Here is a 21,083-nt window from a genome sequence, read left to right on the forward strand (position 1 = left end):
GTAAAATTGAATAGAGTTTATTTCTTCATTATCTGGTAATAATAGAAACAATACACAAATAACACCAAATGAATTGACATTTATTTCAGAAATCCCTGTTGAGATCATCCGACCACCACAAGATATTTATGAAGCTCCTGGTGCAGATGTCATCTTCATGGCTGAGTTGAACAAAGATGGTGTGGAGGTCAAGTGGTTGAGAAACAACATGATTATCGTCCAAGGTGACAAACATCAAATGATGAGTGAAGGAAAGGTCCACAGGCTGCAGGTGTGTGAGATAAAGCCTCGTGACCAAGGGGAGTACAGATTTATTGCCAAAGATAAGGAAGCTAGAGCTAAGCTTGAATTAGCTGGTAAGTTGCTTGCTTTGTGTTTCTTTCATAAAATCTTAGATTAGTGAATTAACTATTTAACTAAATTGATTTTTGTTCTTTCAAAGAGTGGAATTAAAATGAATACTCAATCAGGCTGAGGCAAGTGCAAGTCTGTTAATCTGTATGAATTATAATTCAGGCAACAAATATGTTTTATTATACCACGCTGATCCAATTGTTGAGGAAAACAGGTCACTTTTCAGTGTCTGTCCCAAAGAGCATGAATTGAGCTTAAAGGAGACAGAACCTTTTCATTAGCTCGCTGCAGATCTAAAACATGAAAATTATTTGGCCTACTCATTTCAGTCATTCAGACATTTAATTCCTAATTTGTCTCTTTTACAGGATCAGACCAATAAAATACATTAATTAATTAAATTAATGCTCAAAAAGCAACTCCCTCTTCCCTGATTTTATAGGAGGACACAGTATATACCAGCCAGCCTTAGTTTCTTTCTCCAGAGCAATCCAATGAGTATATGAAGGATTTGCTTAGAATTCACACAACACCTCCTTTTACTTTTCTGTGTTAACTCTTTGCTGACTACAGAAATATTTTATTTTTTTTTTTATATGTAAATACTTACTTGTCACATTGATCTTCCTTAGCTGCACCTAGAATCAAGACTGGTGATCAAAACCTTGTGGTTGATGTTGGGAAGCCTTTAACTATGACTGTTCCATATGATGCCTATCCAAGAGCAGAAGCTGAATGGTTGAAAGGGGAGGAAAGTCTGCCCACAACAACTGTTGATACAACAACTGACTGCACTACCTTCAAAATTTATAAAGCAAAGAAATCAGATAAGGGACGGTACAAGGTTATACTTCGAAACAAACATGGCCAGGCAGAAGCATTCATCAATGTAGAGGTCATTGGTAAGTACTCCCATTATTAAAACCTTGCTTGCATTTATTTAAGCCGGGGGTGGGGGCGGGGGGAGGAGGGGGAAGATGCAATGCCCTAAAATATTGTCCTATCTTTGTTAGATGTTCCGGGTCCAGTTAGAAACTTGGAAGTCACTGAAACTTATGATGGTGAAGTTGGCCTTGCCTGGCAAGAACCAGAAAGTGATGGCGGAAGTAAAATAATAGGCTACGTCATTGAAAGACGTGATATCAAGCGTAAGACCTGGATTATGGTCACTGACCGTGCTGAAAATTGTGAATACACTGTTACTGGACTGCAAAAAGGAGGAGTTGAGTACCTCTTCCGTGTTAGTGCACGGAACAGAGTGGGCACTGGTGAGCCAGTGGAAACAGAGACACCTGTGGAAGCTAAGAGCAAATTTGGTGAGCAGAAGTTATGAAAAACTCAGTGTTTGATGGCAGTGTAAGAAAAGCAGTACAAACTCTAACAATAGGATAAAACCACATACCTTGTTTTTCCTTTTTCTCTCTAAAATAAAATGCAGATGTTCCTGGTCCTCCTCAAAATGTAGAAGTTACTGATGTGAACAGGTTTGGAGCTACACTTACCTGGGAACCACCTGAGTATGATGGAGGATCTCCAATTACTGGCTACGTTATTGAACTGCGTAACAGAGCTTCCATCAAATGGGAGCCAACTATGACCACTGGAGCTGATGAACTGTCAGCTGTCCTTACTGATGTTGTGGAAAATGAAGAATATTTCTTCCGAGTAAGAGCTCAAAACATGGTTGGAGTTGGCAAACCAAGTCCTGCTACACGTGCAGTAAAAATTATGGACCCAATCAGTAAGTATGCAAGCACTGATTGTGATTACATTAGGAGGCAGGGACATTCTGGCTATTTATATATTATGTGTGCAGGAAAGTTCAATTCAGAAACATGTGCTGCAAATACCATGTACACTTAGATTTTCCCTACTTTTGTCCTTCAGATATATCAGGAGTATCTTGCTACCATTTGGTTCAGTAAGAACTCCAAATATTTTTGTTCTGAAATTAGGATCCAACCTCAATTTAAAAAACTGGTCTAGAAAAAGCTATGCAAAGGCTTTAAAGAGAGTACTTTAAGGTATAGACAGCTGATATGCAGAACCATACTCCTTTATCAGTTGTGAAAATGTATTTCTCCCAAATTATTTTCAGAGAGACCAAGTCCTCCCATTAACCTTGATCATTCTGATCAAACTAAGTCATCAGTGCAGCTCACATGGGAACCTCCTCTCAAAGATGGAGGAAGTCCAGTCTTAGGTTATATTGTTGAAAGGCAAGAAGAAGGAACAGACAAGTGGATTCGCTGTAACCCAAAGCTAGTACCTGCTCTTACTTTTAAGGTAAGATGTTCTGTTCAACAGCAAAGTACTCAAAATGTGTAGATCATATTTAATATGAGTTACTAAATTATTACTTGTGCTTTTTAGGTAACTGGATTGAAACCAGGATCCAGGTATTACTATAGAGTCTCAGCAGAAAATGCAGCTGGTGTGTCTGACCCAGCAGAGGCTATTGGGCCATTAACTGCGGATGATACTTTTGGTAAGCCATATGCTATTTATTAAAGATAATTCGTCAGATAAGACACACAATTAAAGTGCATCTTGTGGGTAATATGTATGTTTTTCACCAGGTAACTGTGGTGCCACCACTATAAAGAGCCTTAGACTTTTGAGATTCTGAGCTATTTCTCCTCCATTACATGTTCTGCAGATAATTAGCTGTACTATTAGGCAGAGACCTATTAGGTTGCCTGAAGAGCAAGGCATGATCTTTTGTCTCCTGACCTAGCTTTGTGGAAGGTGGGAGGTAACAGAAAGAGAGAAAGGCAGAGAAGACAAAAAAAAAAAAAAAAAAAAAAAAAAATTGAAACAATACAAAGATTTTATATTAAAGGGTAAACTAGATCTCCTCCTTGATAATGCTAAGCTGCCTTATCATCTCACATATTTCTAAAAAACCTTTAGCCAGGAGAGGAAGGGAGTGATAAGCCACAGCTAGGCCTAGGCTTAGCTGCAGGCTGAGATACAATCAGAATCAGCCTCTAAACAGAGCTATTATTAGCCATGTTCATAACATCCGAAAATATTTCATCAAATCCATTTTCCACTTTTTCCAGTTGGACCTACAATGGACCTAAGTGCATTTAAAGATGGGCTGGAAGTTATTGTTCCAGAGCCAATCAAGATCCGTGTTCCTATCACTGGCTACCCTGTGCCAACCGCCACATGGTCTTTTGGTGACCAAGTCTTAAAAGAGGGTGATCGTGTAACAATGAAGACCACTGCCTCCTTTGCAGAACTTGTAATTACTCCAAGTGAACGTCCAGACAAGGGAATTTATTCCTTAACATTAGAAAACCCTGTGTCATCTGTTTCAGGAGAAATTGATGTTAATGTCATTGGTAAGCGGACATGTATATATTCTAGCAATAATATTCCATATTTGTCTTGCTAAAATCTGATTAGGTTAATAATGTGAAATCACACAACTTTCAGTAAACTTATATTAAAACATAACTAAAAACTAGAAATCCATCCTCTAGAAAACCTCTTTTCTGGTTTTCAATATCCAATTTTGCTGTTTAAGGAAGAATGACTAAGAAGAGAAAGTCTTCTGGCAGATAGATTACATAGAGATCATCTGTCAAACTCTGACTACAAAATAATTAATACAATTTCTGTGACTTCTAGCTCGTCCAAGTGCACCAAGAGAACTTAAAGTTTTAGACATAATCAAGAACACAGTACAGCTGTCATGGGAACCTCCAGAAGATGATGGTGGAAGTCCAGTTACCAGCTATATAATTGAAAAACGTGAAGTAAGCCGGAAAACATGGAACAAAGTAAGTTCATTCTTTCTCAATTTCTATTTGCTATATTGTTTCCACATGTGCTACTGAATTTTGTGTCTTATTTTGGTAATTGCTCTTTGGAAATAAATTTTAGAATCACATTGGAGCCTTCCTTCTCTTTAGGTTATGGATCATGTTGTTGACCAAGAGTTCACTGTACCTGACCTCATCCAAGGAAAAGAATATTTATTTAGAGTTTCTGCATGCAATAAATGCGGCCCAGGAGAACCTGCATATATTGATGAACCTGTAAATATGTCAACACCAGCAAGTGAGTCAACTGTTTCACATTGTTGCTGATTTTCTTTTTCTGAAATCTTGCTGACTTTCTTTAAAATAAGATGTAAAAAAATATCTTCCTTAGACTGGTTTCTAAGGTGCCATACATTTTTAATTTTTAATAGCGGTGCCCGATCCACCAGAGAATGTTAAATGGAGAAATCCAACATCAAAAGGAATCTTCCTAACATGGGAGCCTCCCAAATATGATGGTGGTGCCCGCATTAAGGGCTATCTGGTAGAAAAATCCCAACGTGGCACAGACAAGTGGGAGATATGTGGGGAGCCTGTTGTTGAAACAAAGTAAGTAAATTAACATCAGAAGGTATATCCTTTCAACTAATTGTGCCATCGTCCCCACTTTAAATATCTGGATTTTTTTTTATAACAAACAGAATGGAAGTAACAAAACTCAAGGAAGGAGAGTGGTATGCATATCGGGTTAAGGCTTTGAACAGAATAGGAGCTAGCAAGCCAAGTAAGCCAACAGATGATATTCAGGCCATTGACGCAAAAGGTAATTCCTTCAATCACTGAATTACAATAGCTGCTTTATTTTTACAGTCTTTGAAATACTATTTCTAGAACAATGTTTTTATTCTTTCCTAAATCAGAGGCTCCAGAAATTTTCTTAGATGTGAAGCTTCTTGCTGGACTTACTGTGAAAGCTGGAACTAAAATTGAGCTGCCAGCTAAAGTAACTGGAAAGCCTGAGCCCCAGATTACTTGGACGAAGGCTGACAAAATTTTGAGACCTGATGACAGAATCACCATTGAAACCAAACCTAATCATTCTACAGTCACTATTACAGACAGCAAGAGGAGTGACAGTGGAACCTATATTATAGAAGCTGTAAATTCCAGTGGACGTGCTACTGCTGTTGTTGAAGTTAATGTTCTTGGTATGCATGTGTTTTATGTTGTTTATAAAAATCATTAGTAATGTACTGAGGAATGTAAGCAGAAGATTAACATTCCCATTTGTCCTCTACAGATAAACCTGGCCCACCAGCTGCATTTGATGTATCAGAAATTACAAATGAATCCTGCCTTCTGACGTGGAATCCTCCACGAGATGATGGGGGTTCTAAAATCACCAACTATGTCCTTGAGAAAAGAGCTACAGACAGTGAAATATGGCACAAGTTGTCATCAACTATTAAGGATACAAAATTCAGAGCTACCAATTTAATTCCTCATAAAGAATATGTGTTCCGAGTCAGTGCCGAGAACATGTATGGTATTGGGGAGCCAGCACAGTGTAACCCCATCATTGCAAAATATTCATTTGGTTAGTTAAATTAATGTTAAATTTTTACACTATTTTAACACAGGGGAAAAAAAAACATATGTGTGATGGTTTTGTTTTTTGTTTTTTTGGTTTGTTTTGTTTTGGTTTTTTTTTAAATTTATTAATTTATACAGATCCACCAGGCCCTCCAACAGGTCTCAAGCCTACAGAGGTCACTAAAGACTCAGTCACCTTAACATGGAATGAACCAGATGAAGATGGTGGCAGCCCCATAACCGGCTACTGGGTTGAAAGATATGATCCTGAACAGGATAAATGGATAAAATGCAATAAAATGCCAGTGAAAGATACAACATTCAAGTAAGACCATAGTCAGTTTAGTCTGAAATAGGTCACAAAGACATAAAAATGTAACAGGAGGCTTTTAAACAAGTATTACATTGTTCCTACTCTTTTCTCCTTGCTTCCGTAAGTTTAGATCCAAATAACATCTATTGGCATACTTTTTTATGTAATTAAAGAAGAATATCTTTACAGAAGAGTGACTCATCTTTTTTTTTTAAATGTTATGCTTAATAAGTTCTATGCTATGTGATTATTTATAAGACATTATAAAATAGCAGACATAGCCATCTGAAGTACTCATTTGCCAAAACCCTGGGGTTTTTTTCTCCTGATACTCATATTAACGAACAACCATGGAACATGCAAAAATGCAAGATGGCTCTCAAAACATTGGTTTCTGTGCCATGGTGCACCATTTTACTGTTGACAATATACCTGCCTTGAATGTTCACCATTTCATAAAACATCATTAGCAGTAATTTGGGTATTTTTAGATTTTCCAAGTAAACTGTATTAGGAATAGTAGAGAGAATAACGTTTTAGGCATGAGTTAATGTGTAGATTTGGTTTAATCAAACTTATTTTTTCTTTCCAGAGTTAAAGGTCTTACAAATAAGAAGAAATATAAGTTCCGTGTCTTGGCAGAGAATCTTGCAGGACCTGGAAAACCAAGCAAGGAAACGGAGCCAATCTTAGTGAAAGACCCAATTGGTATAATAAACACATTTTTAATGTCTCAATTTAACAACAACAAAAAATTTCTTTGTTTTCAATCATGTAATTAATATTGGACTCCTGTCTAGATCCACCATGGCCTCCTGGAAAGCCAACTGTGAAAGATGTTGGCAAGACATCATTATTCCTGAACTGGACAAAGCCAGAACATGATGGAGGGGCAAAGATCGAATCTTATGTCATTGAACTATTAAAGACTGGAACAGATGAGTGGGTGAGAGTAGCTGAAGGAGTTCCCACAACTGAACACTTCCTCAAAGGACTGATGGAGAAACAAGAATATTCATTCCGTGTAAGAGCTGTGAACAAGGCTGGCGAGAGTGAGCCCAGTGAACCCAGTGACCCTGTGCTGTGCAAAGAGAGGCTCTGTGAGTACTGTTTCAGAATGCACTGCTGCTGCAAATATACTGTCTCTGTCTTTAAAAAAGCCCCATGTCTGCCTGTCTCTGTAGGTACCAAGTGAACTCTGGGAAGGCTTATGAAATATTAAAATCTGCCCTGCGTCAGCAAAGAAAATACAAAGTTTTAATAGTTTTGGTGTATTCCCTGTCTTCCAAGATCTTTGATGGGAAATACACTAATCTGTTTTACCTTCTTTTTCTATTTTACAGATCCTCCTTCACCACCTCGGTGGCTTGAGGTTATTAATATTACCAAAAATACAGCAGATCTTAAATGGACAGTACCAGAAAAAGATGGAGGTTCCCCAATTACCAACTACATTGTTGAAAAGAGAGATGTAAGGCGAAAAGGCTGGCAGACAGTTGATACAACAGTGAAAGATACCAAGTACACAGTGAGCCCACTGACTGAAGGCTCATTGTACGTGTTCCGTGTGGCTGCTGAAAATGCCATTGGACAGAGTGATTATTGTGAAATTGAAGATTCAGTGCTTGCTAAAGATACTTTCAGTAAGTTTCAGATTTGCTTACTGAGTGATCAGTAGAAACAACTCACATGTAATGGATTCCTATTCTTCTAATGTGTGTATTTTTTTTTTTTAGCAACACCTGGGCCTCCATATGCTCTTACAATAGTTGAAGTGACAAAGGGTCATGTTGATTTGAAATGGGAACCACCTAAGAATGATGGTGGCAGACCAATTCAAAGGTAAGGTCATCTTAAGTTTGAGTAGTGTGTCCTGTAGATCAAAATCTTTTCATGAATGAAAGCATTTCTCTCAAAATGTTTAAATTTTAAATGGACACATTTTATATGAAAAAGAGGTGGATGGATATAAAAGAGAAGCCATGTGGTCAAAGCAATAAAGGGTTTGATTTTAAAATGTGGAAATGATGCAAATATAAATAACCTAATGTGCATGAACAATGAACTTGTATCAACACCCTCAAAACAGCATCTTATCAAATCAGATTAAATTGAACTGTATATAAAATACAAAAAATTTAATGCAACCATAGTCTCCAGTTCCTCCAGAACTGTAGCCATTTAGACCCATCCACCAAGTAGTATTGTTACCTTTGCCTTCTGCCCTACTTTCTCATTCAAATTGCATACACTCAGCTAAGGTGAAGCCTCATCTCTTTTCTGTTCATTCTCTTCTTTATTACACTTTTCAAAGAGACTATTTTACTCCTTTGGGTTGCTCATAACTTGTCCTTTTCTTTGGTTTCTAAAGTATCTGTCCTCTGAAATTGACCTTGAGTGCCAGTTAGAATTTTCCTCTTTATATTTTCACTCTTCCTCTCCTTCCCAATCACAGTAAGCATATCTTGAACAAACTGACAACTACAGAGATCTCCCTGAAGCAACATAAGTAACTTAATTCACATTACTTTCTCATAGCCTATCATAGGCAGAATTTCGACAGCTGAGTAACTCACAGGTAATATCTACCAATATTCTCAGTGGACTAACCACTGAGATCCAAACTAGCAAAGATACAAGTATAGCTTGGAGGTTCTTTTACCTCTGCAGTTCTCTAAAACCTGAGAACAGAGCAGATGTTCAGGAATTGGCTTTCAGAATTGGGTCTGTCAGTAATGTCAGCCCCTTTATGTCCAACACCTACCAGGACTAAGTGGCTGATTTGTGAAGTAAAGTTCACTAAACCTGTCACACATGGCTCTCTACTTTTCCACTGGCCAAAATATTCTAATCGCTCTTTATCTATTTTATTGAGCAAGAAGTCTGAAGTGATCACATTTCAAGTACCTAATAGTATTTTCCCCGATTTATTCAGATATGTTATTGAAAAGAAAGAAAAACTAGCCACTCGCTGGGTAAAAGCTGGCAAGACAGCTGGTCCAGATTGCAATTTCAGAGTGACTGATGTCATTGAAGGTACAGATGTGCAGTTCCAGGTTCGTGCAGAAAATGAAGCTGGCTGTGGTCATCCCAGTGAACCAACTGACCTCATTCATATTGAAGATCCAACAAGTAAGTAGTAGTATAATACACAGTGTATAGATTATAGAAGCAGTGTGCTGTGTAGAACAGATATTCTGGGAGAAAAGTGACACCATATTTTTCCATTTCTGCAGGCCCTCCTTCACCTCCTCAGGATTTACATGTCACAGATGCAGGTCGAAAGCACATTTGTATTGCATGGAAGCCACCTGAGAAGAATGGTGGAAGCCCTATTATTGGGTATAACGTTGAGATGTGTGAAGCAGGAACAGAAAAATGGATGCGAATCAATTCTCGTCCAATAAAAGACCTAAAATGTAAAGTGGAAGAAGGTGTTGTTCCAGACAAGGAATATGTGCTGAGAGTCAGAGCTGTCAATGCTGTTGGAGCTAGTGAGCCATCAGACATCTCAGAAAAAGTTGTTGCCAAGGACCCAGACTGTAAGAATAAGTCTCTTTTTTTTCAGATCTGCATAACTGAAAAAAGAATGGTGTTTGGCAACTTTCTAGTAATATTATACTTACTTTTACAGGCAATCCAACCATTGATCTAAAAACCCGTGACATTGTTGTTGTTAAAGGACAGAAATTAAGTATCCCTGTACCCTTCAGAGCTGTTCCATCCCCAACTATAACATGGCACAAAGATGGCAAAGAGTTGAAAGCTGGTGACAGAACAACAATGAAGAGTGACTACACCTCTGCCTTGCTCGAAGTCATAGACAGTGTTCATGCTGACGCTGGTGTTTATACTATCACATTGGAGAACAAGCTGGCATCAACAACTGGTTCAGTCAATGTCAAAGTCATAGGTAACGAGGCTTCTTCCATTCTGAGAAACAGACTTATCCTCACTTGAGCCCTGCAGCTGACAGAAGAAAGGACTAGAAAAATCCCTTTTCTGCTATGTGGAGGAATCTCTTCAACACAGACACATGTAGATTACCATAAAGGCATTAATGTTACAAAATCTCACAAAAAAACCACTTTACGCCAAGTTGGTCTAACTAGTCAGTGGCTACTCAAAGCCCAACTATTATGAATAGTCATCATATAAATATGAAAAACCATATAAGAATTATGAATATTTTTCACCTTTAGGAACATAAATTCATATATATGCTGTCTAGCCAACATTTGTGGGTTTTGTCTGCTTTCTGCAAAGCCAAGAAATGCAACATAATTTCATATTTAGCAATACAGTTTCCCATCTATTTAGTTAACTAATTTCATTATTCTTATTTAAAACAGGTCCACCTGGGCAGTGTAAAGACATTAAGGCAAGCGAAGTAACTAAGAATTCTTGCAAAGTATCCTGGGAACCTCCAGACTTTGATGGTGGTACTCCTATTCTGCATTATGTTCTGGAACGCAGAGAAGCTGGTCGTAGAACATATATCCCAGTCATGTCTGGTGAAAATAAGCTCTCATGGCAAGTCAAAGATCTTATCCCAAACTGTGAATATTACTTCCGTGTTAAAGCTGTCAATAAGATTGGAGGAGGTGAATATCTTGAACTAAGAAACCCAATCATTGCAGAAGACCCAAAACGTAAGGGTTTTTTACTACTAAATGATCTAGCAAATTGAATTTTAACTAAAATCTTCATACCTTCTTTTCTCATATGATCCCTCTTTTGCTACTCTTCCACAGAGCCTCCAGATCCTCCTGTTGACCTTGAGGTCCATAACCCAACATCAAAATCAGTAACACTTACATGGAAACCACCCCTGTTTGATGGTGGAAGCAAAATTATGGGCTATATAATAGAAAAGCTTGCTAAGGGCAAGGAGAGGTGGGAGAGATGCAATGACTATCTGGTACCTCTATTAACTTATCCAGTGAAAGGCCTTGAGGAAGGAAAGGAATATCAGTTCCGTGTTCGTGCTGAGAATGCTGCTGGCATCAGTGAGCCTTCTCGGATTACTCCTTTTGTGAAAGCTGTGGATCCTATTGGTATGAATTGCTCATTTGATTGTTTGTAATAATTGCCATACATCCTCAAACATATTGGAAGATTCTACTCTCCATTTATCATTCTGTGTTATTACAGAGGCTCCAAAAGTCTTCCTTGCTGCAAACCTACAGTCTGGCCTTGAGGTGAAGAGAGGTGATGAGATCATACTTGAGGCACATATTTCAGGGTCACCTTATCCATCTATCACTTGGCTGAGGAATGATGAAGTTGTCAGACCAGAGGAAATCAAAAAGAGAGTAACAACTTATACAAGGAAGAAGAAGGGTGAAGCTGAAGAAGAAAAACCTTTCCAGCTTTCACTGCCAGAACGTACGAGTATTGACAATCATAAAGAAGGAGAGTCTGTACTATCAATTCGTGACTCCATCAGAGCTGACCATGGCACATTTACAATTAAAGTGGAAAATGACCATGGTGTTGCAAAAGCCTCATGTGAAGTCAATGTGTTAGGTATGTAAAGAATGTCCTCAAAAACACTTAGTTTGTTCAGAGTATTGGGTAAGAAGTGCACAAGATGAGTTCTCATCATTTTTCTTGCTTTACTCACAGATACACCTGGGCCTCCAGTCAACTTCACATTTGAAGATGTGAGGAAAAATTCTGTCATTTGCAAGTGGGAGCCTCCCCTCGATGATGGCGGAAGTGAAATCCTAAACTATGTATTGGAAAAGAAAGACAATACAAAAGCTGAAATGGGCTGGGTCACTGTCAGTTCAACACTCAGGCATTGCAAATTCCATGTAACAAAACTAATTGAAGGAAAAGAATATCTTTTCCGTGTATTTGCTGAAAATAGAGTTGGACCAGGGCCACCATGTGTTTCAAAACCAATGACAGCGCAAGATCCTTTCTGTAAGTTTTAATTTTGAAATACAACCTTTTCAGAAAACCAGTGTAAAACTATACAGACTCTTAGAACAGTCAGCCTCATCTATGTGAATGTTTCCCAGAAGAAACTTGAGCAATGTAATTATTATTTATTACACACTTTAAACCATCAAAGGGATATACTGAAAACATTCTAACTTCAATAGTAAAGAAATAAGAATGACAATCACTGTCATAAATCTTTATACTAAAAACACTTAACATCTGAATAGTGACATTCTTTGTGTTCAATAGACTAATAGTCTTACCAAAAGAGAGAACCACTACAAGTTTGATTACTGATTGCAGTTAGGAATCAAAGTTTCTAAGAAAGAAAGAACTATGAATGACTTAAAATTAGTCATTTCTCATATCTTAGTTCTCTCTTAGCTTTGAGTAAGCACTGAAGAAGACAGCAATGATGACAAAACTACAATTATTTTTTTCAGCTCCACCAGATCCACCTAATAAGCCTGATGTGCAAGATGTTACCAGCAACAGCATGTTGGTTAAATGGAATGAACCAAAAGACAATGGCAGCCCAATCATAGGGTATTGGATTGAAAAACGCGAAATTAATAGTACTCATTGGGCTCGAGTCAACAGGAACCTTGTGAATGCTCTGGAAATAAAAGTTGAAGGACTGCTGGAAGGATTAACCTACATCTTCAGAGTATGTGCTGAAAATGCAGCTGGCCCTGGTAAATTTAGTCCACCATCAGATCCAAAAACTGCGCAGGACCCAATAAGTAAGTAGCTTAGCAGAAGCTAATAGCAGACAGGTGACGGAATAGGATTTATAGCCTTTAACTTTGATTTACACCTATTTATTTATAGTGCCTCCGGGTCCACCGATTCCAAGGGTTGCTGATACAAGCTCAACTTCTATTGAGCTGGAATGGGAACCTCCTGTGTATAATGGTGGTGGAGATATCACTGGTTACCATGTATACAAACAACTGGTGGGAGTAAAAGAGTGGTCACGTTGCACAGAGAAACCCATTAAGGTTCGACAGTATACTGTTAAAGAAGTCAGAGAAGGTGCAGACTATAAACTCCGTGTTACTGCACTTAATGCAGCTGGTGAAGGACCACCTGGTGAAACTGAACCCACAACAGTTGCAGAACCTAAAGGTATTGCAATTGTATTATTTTCAAGAAATGTCCAGCTGCTTAAAAGGTGGGTTTGAATCTCTCCCTTGAACTAATGAACTGTTTCTCTCTCTTCTGCAGAGCCTCCCACTGTCGAGCTGGATGTTTCTGTCAAAGCAGGCATTCAGATCATGGCTGGGCAAACTATTAAAATTCCTGCTACTGTGACAGGACGTCCTACTCCCACCATTGCATGGGCTGTGGAGGAGGGTGAATTAGACAAAGATCGAGTTGTTATTGAAAATGTTGGTACAAAATCTGAGTTAACCATTAAGAATGCTTTGAGAAAAGACCATGGAAGATACGTAATTACTGCTACCAATAGCAGTGGTTCCAAATCTGCAGGAACCAGAGTAGAAGTATTTGGTAAGAAAAATATTTTCTGAAATCAACTGAGTATTTCTTTTAGTGAGATAATCTCTGTGCTTTATCGTACTTGTTTGATTTTGTTTTTCAGATGTTCCCGGGCCTGTCCTTGACCTAAAGCCAGTGGTCACGAACAGAAAGATGTGTTTGCTTAACTGGTCTGATCCTGAAGATGATGGTGGCAGTGATATCATAGGCTTCATTGTTGAACGGAAGGATGCCAAAATGCATACATGGAGACTAGCTATAGACACAGAGAGATCTAAATGTGATATTACAGGTCTAGTTGAAGGGCAGGAATATAAATTCCGTGTTAGTGCTAAGAACAAGTTTGGTACTGGTCCACCTGTTGAAATAGGACCCATTCTTGCAGTTGATCCATTAGGTAAGATGACTAATTTTATGGGTTTTTTTAAAACAATTTTTAATTATAGGTTAATAAATGAGTATTATTGTTTGGATTGCTTGCTATACAAAAAGTATAATTACTTTTCTACTACCTGGATAAGGCATCTGCCTTAGATTAATTCCTTCAGTCAGATCTCTGAATGAGTTCTGTAAAACTACTATGTTTCTTTATGTAAGAAAATACTGATGTCTACTGAGACACTCCTTGTTATGTTTTTATCCACATACATGAGAAACTTTATACTACCCATAACCATACCCAGATACTTTGCATACAAAAGCTATGGCTTTAAAAATCCAGACCTACTGTATTCATATGATTTAAAATTCTCTATTTTTTTATGTTTTTTTCATTATGATTTATCTGTGTTAAAAGGTCCTCCAACAGCACCTGAGAGGTTCATGTACACAGAAAGGACAAAGTCAACAATTACGCTTGATTGGAAGCCTCCGCGTAATGATGGTGGCAGTCCTGTCTTAGGATATATTGTTGAGAAGAGGAGACATGATTCAAAAGACTATGAAAGAGTTAATGCAAGACTCTGTCCAAAAACATCTCTTCTTGTTGAAAATCTTGATGAACTTCATATGTACGAATTCCGTGTCAAAGCTGTCAATGCTATTGGAGAAAGTGAACCATCATTGCCTCTCAATGTAGTTATACAAGATGATGAAGGTATATCTGCTTTAAAGAAATCCATACAAATATCTCTGTAACACTGAAAGGCAATTTCTCTGTTTCATCTCTATCTTCACTCTGTCATTTTCCTTCTTGTTTTCAGTACCTCCAACTGTTACATTACGCTTGGCTGTGAGAGGAGATACTATCAAAGTGAAGGCAGGAGAACCAGTTAATATTCCTGCTGATGTGACAGGTCTGCCAATGCCAAAGATTGAATGGGACAAGAATGAAGTTTTAATTGACCAAACATCCAGTGCACTTAAGATAACCAAGGAAGAAGTATCTAGAAGTGAGGCAAAAACTGAACTTACCCTGCCTGCAGCAGTGAGGAATGACAAAGGCACTTACACTGTGAGAGCTTCCAATCGTCTTGGCACTGCATTTCGCAATGTGCATGTTGAAGTATATGGTAAGGACATGACATTTTAATAAAATGACAGCTAATAAAATGCTTTTGCCTTTTTCTTAATGTAATTCTATGCTCTATTGCTTTCATACAGATCGTCCTTCTCCACCAAGAAATCTTGCTGTTTCTGATATTAAAGCAGATTCATGCTATTTAACATGGGATGCACCTCTTGATAATGGTGGTAGTGAAATTACCCATTACATTATTGAGAAACGTGATGCTAGTAGGAAGAAATCTGAGTGGGAAGAAGTCTCCAAAAGTGCTGTTGAGAGAAGATATGGGGTAATTTATAAAATATCTTTATTACATACTTTAATATGCATTAAAAATAACAATAGTACACATCTAATGAAATCTGCTACTTGCATAGATACCTGTGCTCATGCTCTGTTTACACTCCAAAATTACTGGATGAATGTTGCCCATCTATGTATGTGTGTTTTCCTTGTGTGACAAAACAAAATAAATTGTTCTCTTTTGCTACTTAATCTCAGCTGTGTTTAGAAGATCTCTTCCTTCCCATTTCCCAGCATTATTCATAGTTTTACCAACTGCAAAAACAAATATGATGACATTTTTATGTTTGGTCCTATGTACGTGAAATAAGAATATCCCTAGGGCATTACATACAGCTGTGTAGTACCTAAATATAGGTATGCCAATGATATTCCAAGACAGAATTTAAACTGAAAACTGCTGCATAACTTCAAATGAGTTTATTCTGAAAGTAGCTAAGTATTGATTTAAATCTTATTTTTCAGGTATGGAATCTCACAACAAATGAAAAATATCAATTTAGAGTCCGGGCTGTAAACAAATATGGAATAAGTGATGAATGCCTCTCGGAGAAAGTTGTTATTAAGGATCCCTATGGCCTTCCTGGACCTCCTGGAAAGCCAAAAATTTTAAGTTGCACCAGATCGTCAATGCTGGTGGCTTGGGAGCCTCCTCTGAACGATGGTGGCAGCCCAATAACTGGCTATTGGTTGGAGAAGAGAGAAGTGGGAGGTGTCTACTGGTCACGTGTTAACAGGGCTCCAGTAACAAAGCCATCAGTAAAAGGTCTAGAGTACAATGTGCTTCGTTTGGCTGAAGGTGTTGAATACCAGTTTAGAGTTATGGCTGAAAATCTTGCTGGAATTGGCCCTCCCAGTGAACCATCAGATCCTGCCTTAGCAGCAGATCCCATATGTAAGTATATAATTTGTATGACTATTTTTAAGGACTATATCAATCTATAACCAAAACGTGCTACTATTCTTTATACTGAATTTAGTGCAACTAATCCAATGCTTTGTTTTCATTAAACCAAAAAGAATATATTGACACAAAGTAGTTTCATGATTTGCTTTTTTTCACCATTTTAAATATAGTCTTAATTTAATTTTTTTACCTCTTTTATGATCCTTAAACTGTGATTACAGCAATGCAAACATTGCCAAATAAACTTGTGTTCAGAATCAGATTTTTATATTATTGTTTTTCTGTATTGTGAAAGAGTTCAATCTTTATGCCTTGTACTTTAAGTATCCCTTACTAATATATGTAATACATGTAATTAGTATGCATGTTCTAGGATTATACACACTATGTACAACAGAAGAAGATGAAAATACTTGCATTCTTCTAGAAACTATTCAGAAAAATAAAGGCAGACACTAACTCTCAGGTAATTTTTACTTGCTTTTGTCTTACAAGTTGTGCCTGGTCCACCATCTTGCCCAGAAGTCAAAGACAAAACCAAATCATCCGTAGCTCTTGCGTGGAAGCCTCCACAAAAGGATGGTGGCAGTCCTATAAAAGGATATATTGTTGAAATGCAAGATGAAGGTAGTACTGACTGGAAGAAGGTGAATGAAGGAGACAAACTCTTTCCTACTTGTGAATGTGTTATTCCCAACTTGAAAGAGCTCAGAAAATACCGATTTAGGGTGAAAGCTGTAAATGCTGCTGGAGAATCAGAACCAAGTCCTGCAACATCAGAAATACCTGTCCAAGATATTTTAGGTAAGTGTTCTGGGAATTAATTTATGCATTTATATCTAAATGCCACCTACTGCTGTGAATTTTCATGCAGGATGCCAAGCAAGCCAAAGACAAAACAGAACAAACAATTATGCAAAAAAGTAACAAACAATTGACACACATTTTTGAACATGTCATGATGACAATTACCAGAGCAGGATCCATTAGAAAACTGATGACCACCTACAGTCATACTAAGGAAATAATGTGGGTTTTATGAAGAAATGACTACAACAGATTTTTCTATTCATATACTCCCCAGCCTCCTTTTTGCACACCTAACCTTTCTCACAGGCATTCTACATGTTTGTGTGGGGTTTTAGCTCAATGCTGACAGAAATTTACTTTCAGTAGCTTTTAAAATTTATGTATTAAAATATTTTTGCAGAGGAACCAGAAATCTTCCTTGATATTGGAGCACAGGATTTCCTCTCTTGTCGTGCTGGCACAACAATTAAAATCCCAGCTGTTATCAAGGGTCGTCCAGTTCCAAAAACATTTTGGGAGTTTGAAGGAAAAGCAAAGACAACAGCAAAGGTTAGTAAAAGAAAAAGGTTTTTTCTACATGTGTTTCTAGACATTTAAGCTTATCCCCTTTTATATTTACATTATTTCCTTTGTTTATAGGAGGGAGGTCATAGTGTACCTGAAGAAGCTCAGGTAAAGCAATTTTTGTAACTTCAGTATTGTTGAATTTTTCAAACATAAATAAAGTTCTATAATTTCTCTTTCTTTCTATAATACACAGGTGGAAGCAACTGATACACGTTCAGTGATTACCATCCCTGAGTGCAACAGAAGTCATTCTGGACGATACAGTATTACAGCAAAGAACAAAGCAGGACAAAAAACTGTACATGTCAGAGTCAATGTGCTTGGTATGGTTTACACACATTGAAGTACTCAAATACTAGATTTTAGTCTTATTTTTCTACATACTTATGTAAAATTGTTTCTGTTGTGGTTTTACCTTAACAGATGTCCCAGGTCCACCAAAAGACTTAAAAGTAAGTGATATCACAAGAGGCAGTTGTAAACTTTCATGGAAGATGCCAGACGACGATGGTGGAGATAGAATCAGAGGCTATGTTATAGAGAAAAGAACTATTGATGGGAAGGCCTGGACTAAAGTGAATGCAAACTGTGGAAGTACTTCCTTTGTTGTACCTGATCTCATATCTGGCCAAGAGTATTTCTTCCGGGTACGTGCAGAAAATCGTTTTGGTGTTGGTCCTCCTGCAGAAACCATCCAACGGACCACAGCCAGGGATCCAATCCGTAAGTCAAATCAAAGTCATACAAATTCTTTAAAACCAGATGGTACTGTACAGTGGATTTATTCACATTTCTGTTTTGTTTCTGAAGATCCTCCTGATCCACCTATTAAACTAAAGATTGGCCTTGTAACCAAGAACACGGTGAGCTTGACATGGAAACCACCAAAGAATGATGGTGGAGCTCCTGTTACACATTATAATGTTGAATGTCTCCGCTGGGATCGTACTGGAGAAGTGAAAGAGACTTGGAAGCAATGCAACAGACGTGACGTGGAGGAAACAAAGTTTACTGTTGAGGATCTTGTAGAAGGTGGAGAATACGAATTCAGAGTAAAAGCTGTAAATATAGCAGGTCCTAGCAGGCCTTCAGCCACTGTTGGCCCACTTGTTGTCAAAGACCAGACATGTAAGTACTAACTGATACCAGCAAATGCAAATTCCATTTCAAAATTGTGAAGTATTTTATGTTTATGTTTCCAACATTTCATTGTAGGCCCACCATCTATTGAACTCAAAGAATTTATGGAGGTTGAAGAAGGAACAGATGTTAACATTGTGGCCAAGATAAAGGGTGTGCCCTTCCCCACGTTAACATGGCTAAAAGCTTCTCCAAAGAAACCAGATGACAAAACACCAGTGCTGTATGATCAACATGTCAACAAGATCATTGCTGAAGATACTTGCACTTTATTGATTCAACAGTCTCGCAGAAGTGATACAGGCTTATATACTATAACAGCTGTAAATAATCTGGGAACTGCTTCAAAGGAGATGAGACTAAATGTTCTGGGTAGATATCAAGACCTCTTATGCATTACATAAATTCACAGCATTCATGTGATACTTTGTTTTAATAGCATTTGAATTAATTCTTCTTTATAAAATGTATCATTTAGGTCGTCCTGGACCTCCAGTGGGACCTATTAAATTTGAATCCATTTTGGCTGATAAAATGACAATATCATGGCTTCCTCCATTGGATGATGGTGGTTCTAAGATTACAAACTATGTTATAGAGAAAAAAGAAGCAAATAGGAGGACATGGGTACCCGTTACTAATGAGCCTAAGGAATGCTTATTCACTGTTCCCAAGTTGATGGAAGGCCATGAATATGTGTTCCGCATTATGGCACAAAACAAATATGGTATTGGAGAACCTTTGGATAGTGAACCAGAAACAGCACGAAACCTTTTCAGTAAGTAGCAATATGCTTTCAAATTATGTCAATTCATTTCACATGCTGGTATATGTACAGCATCTGTTAAGTACCACTACTACTTTTCTCTCTTCATGTAAGTGAATTTTCTAGAACAGCTTGAAGAGTTTTAGTATTAATAGTTAGTTCTTAAAAGCATGAGTAATACTTAAAAATACTTTTCTCCCTCCTTGTTATACATTAAAATACAATCTTGTTCTACATTAAAATACAATAACAAGCTTTTTTAATGTTTAAATATACAAATAAGGGTTTATCTGTTAAGATTCAGGTCGTTCTGTTGTACTTGAGACATTATTGACCTCATAGATCAGGAAGAGTCAATTTCCTGCCTTCAGTTTTGAAAAAGAAATTAGGCAGAGTAGCTCTGATGGAGAAGGAATATTAAGCTGGCAAGAGAAAATCATTCTTAACACATTCAAGGTTAGGCTGGGCGCTGAAAAGACGTACTGATCCAGGAAGGCGAGAAAAAATCACTTTTGACAATTATTATTTGAAAGAAAGATATTTTACATTTCACAGAAGTATATGTACCTGAATAGGGTTGGGAAGGAGAATGAAGGAAGGAGTCTCGTGAGGATAAGGAACTACCTAATGTAACTGTGACCATGTGAGTGCATAACTCTGTTTTGCACTCTAGCTATCTCCACCTTCCTTTAGCATTTTTTTTTACAAGCTATGTGTTAATTTTGTCTCCCAGCTGTTCCTGGACCTTGTGACAAGCCAACAGTTAGCAGTATAACACGTGACTCAATGACTGTAAACTGGGAAGAACCAGAACATGATGGTGGCTCTCCTATTACTGGTTACTGGTTGGAGCGCAAAGAGACTACCGGAAAGAGATGGACTAGGGTTAACCGTGATCCTATCAAACCTATGACACTGGGGATTTCATACAAAGTTACAGGACTTATTGAAGGCTCTGAATATCAGTTCCGTGTTTCAGCTATCAATGCAGCCGGTGTTGGTCCACCAAGCATGCCATCTGATCCAGCAATTGCTAGAGATCCTATTGGTAAATATTTTATATTCCTATTTTTTAAATTGAAAATATTCAAATAAGAACATAGAATATATTGTTATGCTGTAATGGTATGATGATATCTTTCAGCCCCACCTGGCCCTCCTATTCCAAAAGTTACTGATTGGACGAAGTCCTCTGTAGACTTGGAGTGGACTCCACCACTAAAGGATGGTGGTTCTAGGGTCACTGGCTACATTGTTGAGTATAAAGAGGAAGGAAAGGAAGAATGGGAACGGGTAGGTGGAAAACTATTACAGAATTTGTGTTTCTCCTCTCTGTGTGTCTATCAAAAGAAATTGCTCCAGAAAACGTATTTTTTACAAATTTTTGCTATGCAAGATATTTTCTAAAAGTTCATATTTTTGCACCATAATTATCATCATATGTTTAAAATATAAGACCAAATGTAAAAGTCAGTAATTGACCCTCCACCACATGAAGTTAACTTTGCAGTTTCCTAAACTGAGAATTTTTAAATTTCTGTTTAAAGATGTGAGAAAATATGTAGGTAATTGGTGGTAAAAGACCAGAAGACAACACCAAG

The 21,083-nt window shown here is 37.7% G+C and overlaps 1 protein-coding gene across 2 annotated transcripts in view; it reads left to right on the plus strand.

Annotated features, from left to right (window-relative positions):
* LOC142031228 (titin-like) overlaps positions 1-21,083 on the plus strand; it is a 244,865-nt gene that overhangs the window by 158,293 nt on the left and 65,489 nt on the right. For both annotated transcript variants that reach the window (XM_075028344.1, XM_075028345.1), the window contains 43 exons: positions 90-356; positions 987-1,256; positions 1,368-1,670; positions 1,793-2,095; positions 2,453-2,640; positions 2,728-2,842; positions 3,420-3,704; positions 3,994-4,145; positions 4,278-4,425; positions 4,559-4,736; positions 4,829-4,950; positions 5,048-5,335; positions 5,428-5,724; positions 5,859-6,045; positions 6,626-6,741; positions 6,834-7,133; positions 7,377-7,676; positions 7,770-7,875; positions 8,969-9,165; positions 9,270-9,575; positions 9,668-9,946; positions 10,386-10,685; positions 10,788-11,090; positions 11,188-11,562; positions 11,662-11,964; positions 12,429-12,728; positions 12,817-13,113; positions 13,213-13,497; positions 13,589-13,882; positions 14,282-14,581; positions 14,688-14,996; positions 15,088-15,278; positions 15,758-16,187; positions 16,695-17,003; positions 17,410-17,558; positions 17,649-17,681; positions 17,770-17,899; positions 18,000-18,299; positions 18,387-18,704; positions 18,792-19,088; positions 19,195-19,494; positions 20,216-20,530; positions 20,627-20,775. In XM_075028344.1, the coding sequence (XP_074884445.1) occupies positions 90-356; positions 987-1,256; positions 1,368-1,670; positions 1,793-2,095; positions 2,453-2,640; positions 2,728-2,842; positions 3,420-3,704; positions 3,994-4,145; positions 4,278-4,425; positions 4,559-4,736; positions 4,829-4,950; positions 5,048-5,335; positions 5,428-5,724; positions 5,859-6,045; positions 6,626-6,741; positions 6,834-7,133; positions 7,377-7,676; positions 7,770-7,875; positions 8,969-9,165; positions 9,270-9,575; positions 9,668-9,946; positions 10,386-10,685; positions 10,788-11,090; positions 11,188-11,562; positions 11,662-11,964; positions 12,429-12,728; positions 12,817-13,113; positions 13,213-13,497; positions 13,589-13,882; positions 14,282-14,581; positions 14,688-14,996; positions 15,088-15,278; positions 15,758-16,187; positions 16,695-17,003; positions 17,410-17,558; positions 17,649-17,681; positions 17,770-17,899; positions 18,000-18,299; positions 18,387-18,704; positions 18,792-19,088; positions 19,195-19,494; positions 20,216-20,530; positions 20,627-20,775 (10,694 nt within the window). The remainder of the gene's footprint in view (positions 1-89; positions 357-986; positions 1,257-1,367; positions 1,671-1,792; positions 2,096-2,452; positions 2,641-2,727; positions 2,843-3,419; positions 3,705-3,993; positions 4,146-4,277; positions 4,426-4,558; positions 4,737-4,828; positions 4,951-5,047; positions 5,336-5,427; positions 5,725-5,858; positions 6,046-6,625; positions 6,742-6,833; positions 7,134-7,376; positions 7,677-7,769; positions 7,876-8,968; positions 9,166-9,269; positions 9,576-9,667; positions 9,947-10,385; positions 10,686-10,787; positions 11,091-11,187; positions 11,563-11,661; positions 11,965-12,428; positions 12,729-12,816; positions 13,114-13,212; positions 13,498-13,588; positions 13,883-14,281; positions 14,582-14,687; positions 14,997-15,087; positions 15,279-15,757; positions 16,188-16,694; positions 17,004-17,409; positions 17,559-17,648; positions 17,682-17,769; positions 17,900-17,999; positions 18,300-18,386; positions 18,705-18,791; positions 19,089-19,194; positions 19,495-20,215; positions 20,531-20,626; positions 20,776-21,083) is intronic.

The sequence above is a fragment of the Buteo buteo genome, chromosome 5 (assembly GCF_964188355.1).
Source record: "Buteo buteo chromosome 5, bButBut1.hap1.1, whole genome shotgun sequence".
NCBI lineage: Eukaryota > Metazoa > Chordata > Aves > Accipitriformes > Accipitridae > Buteo > Buteo buteo.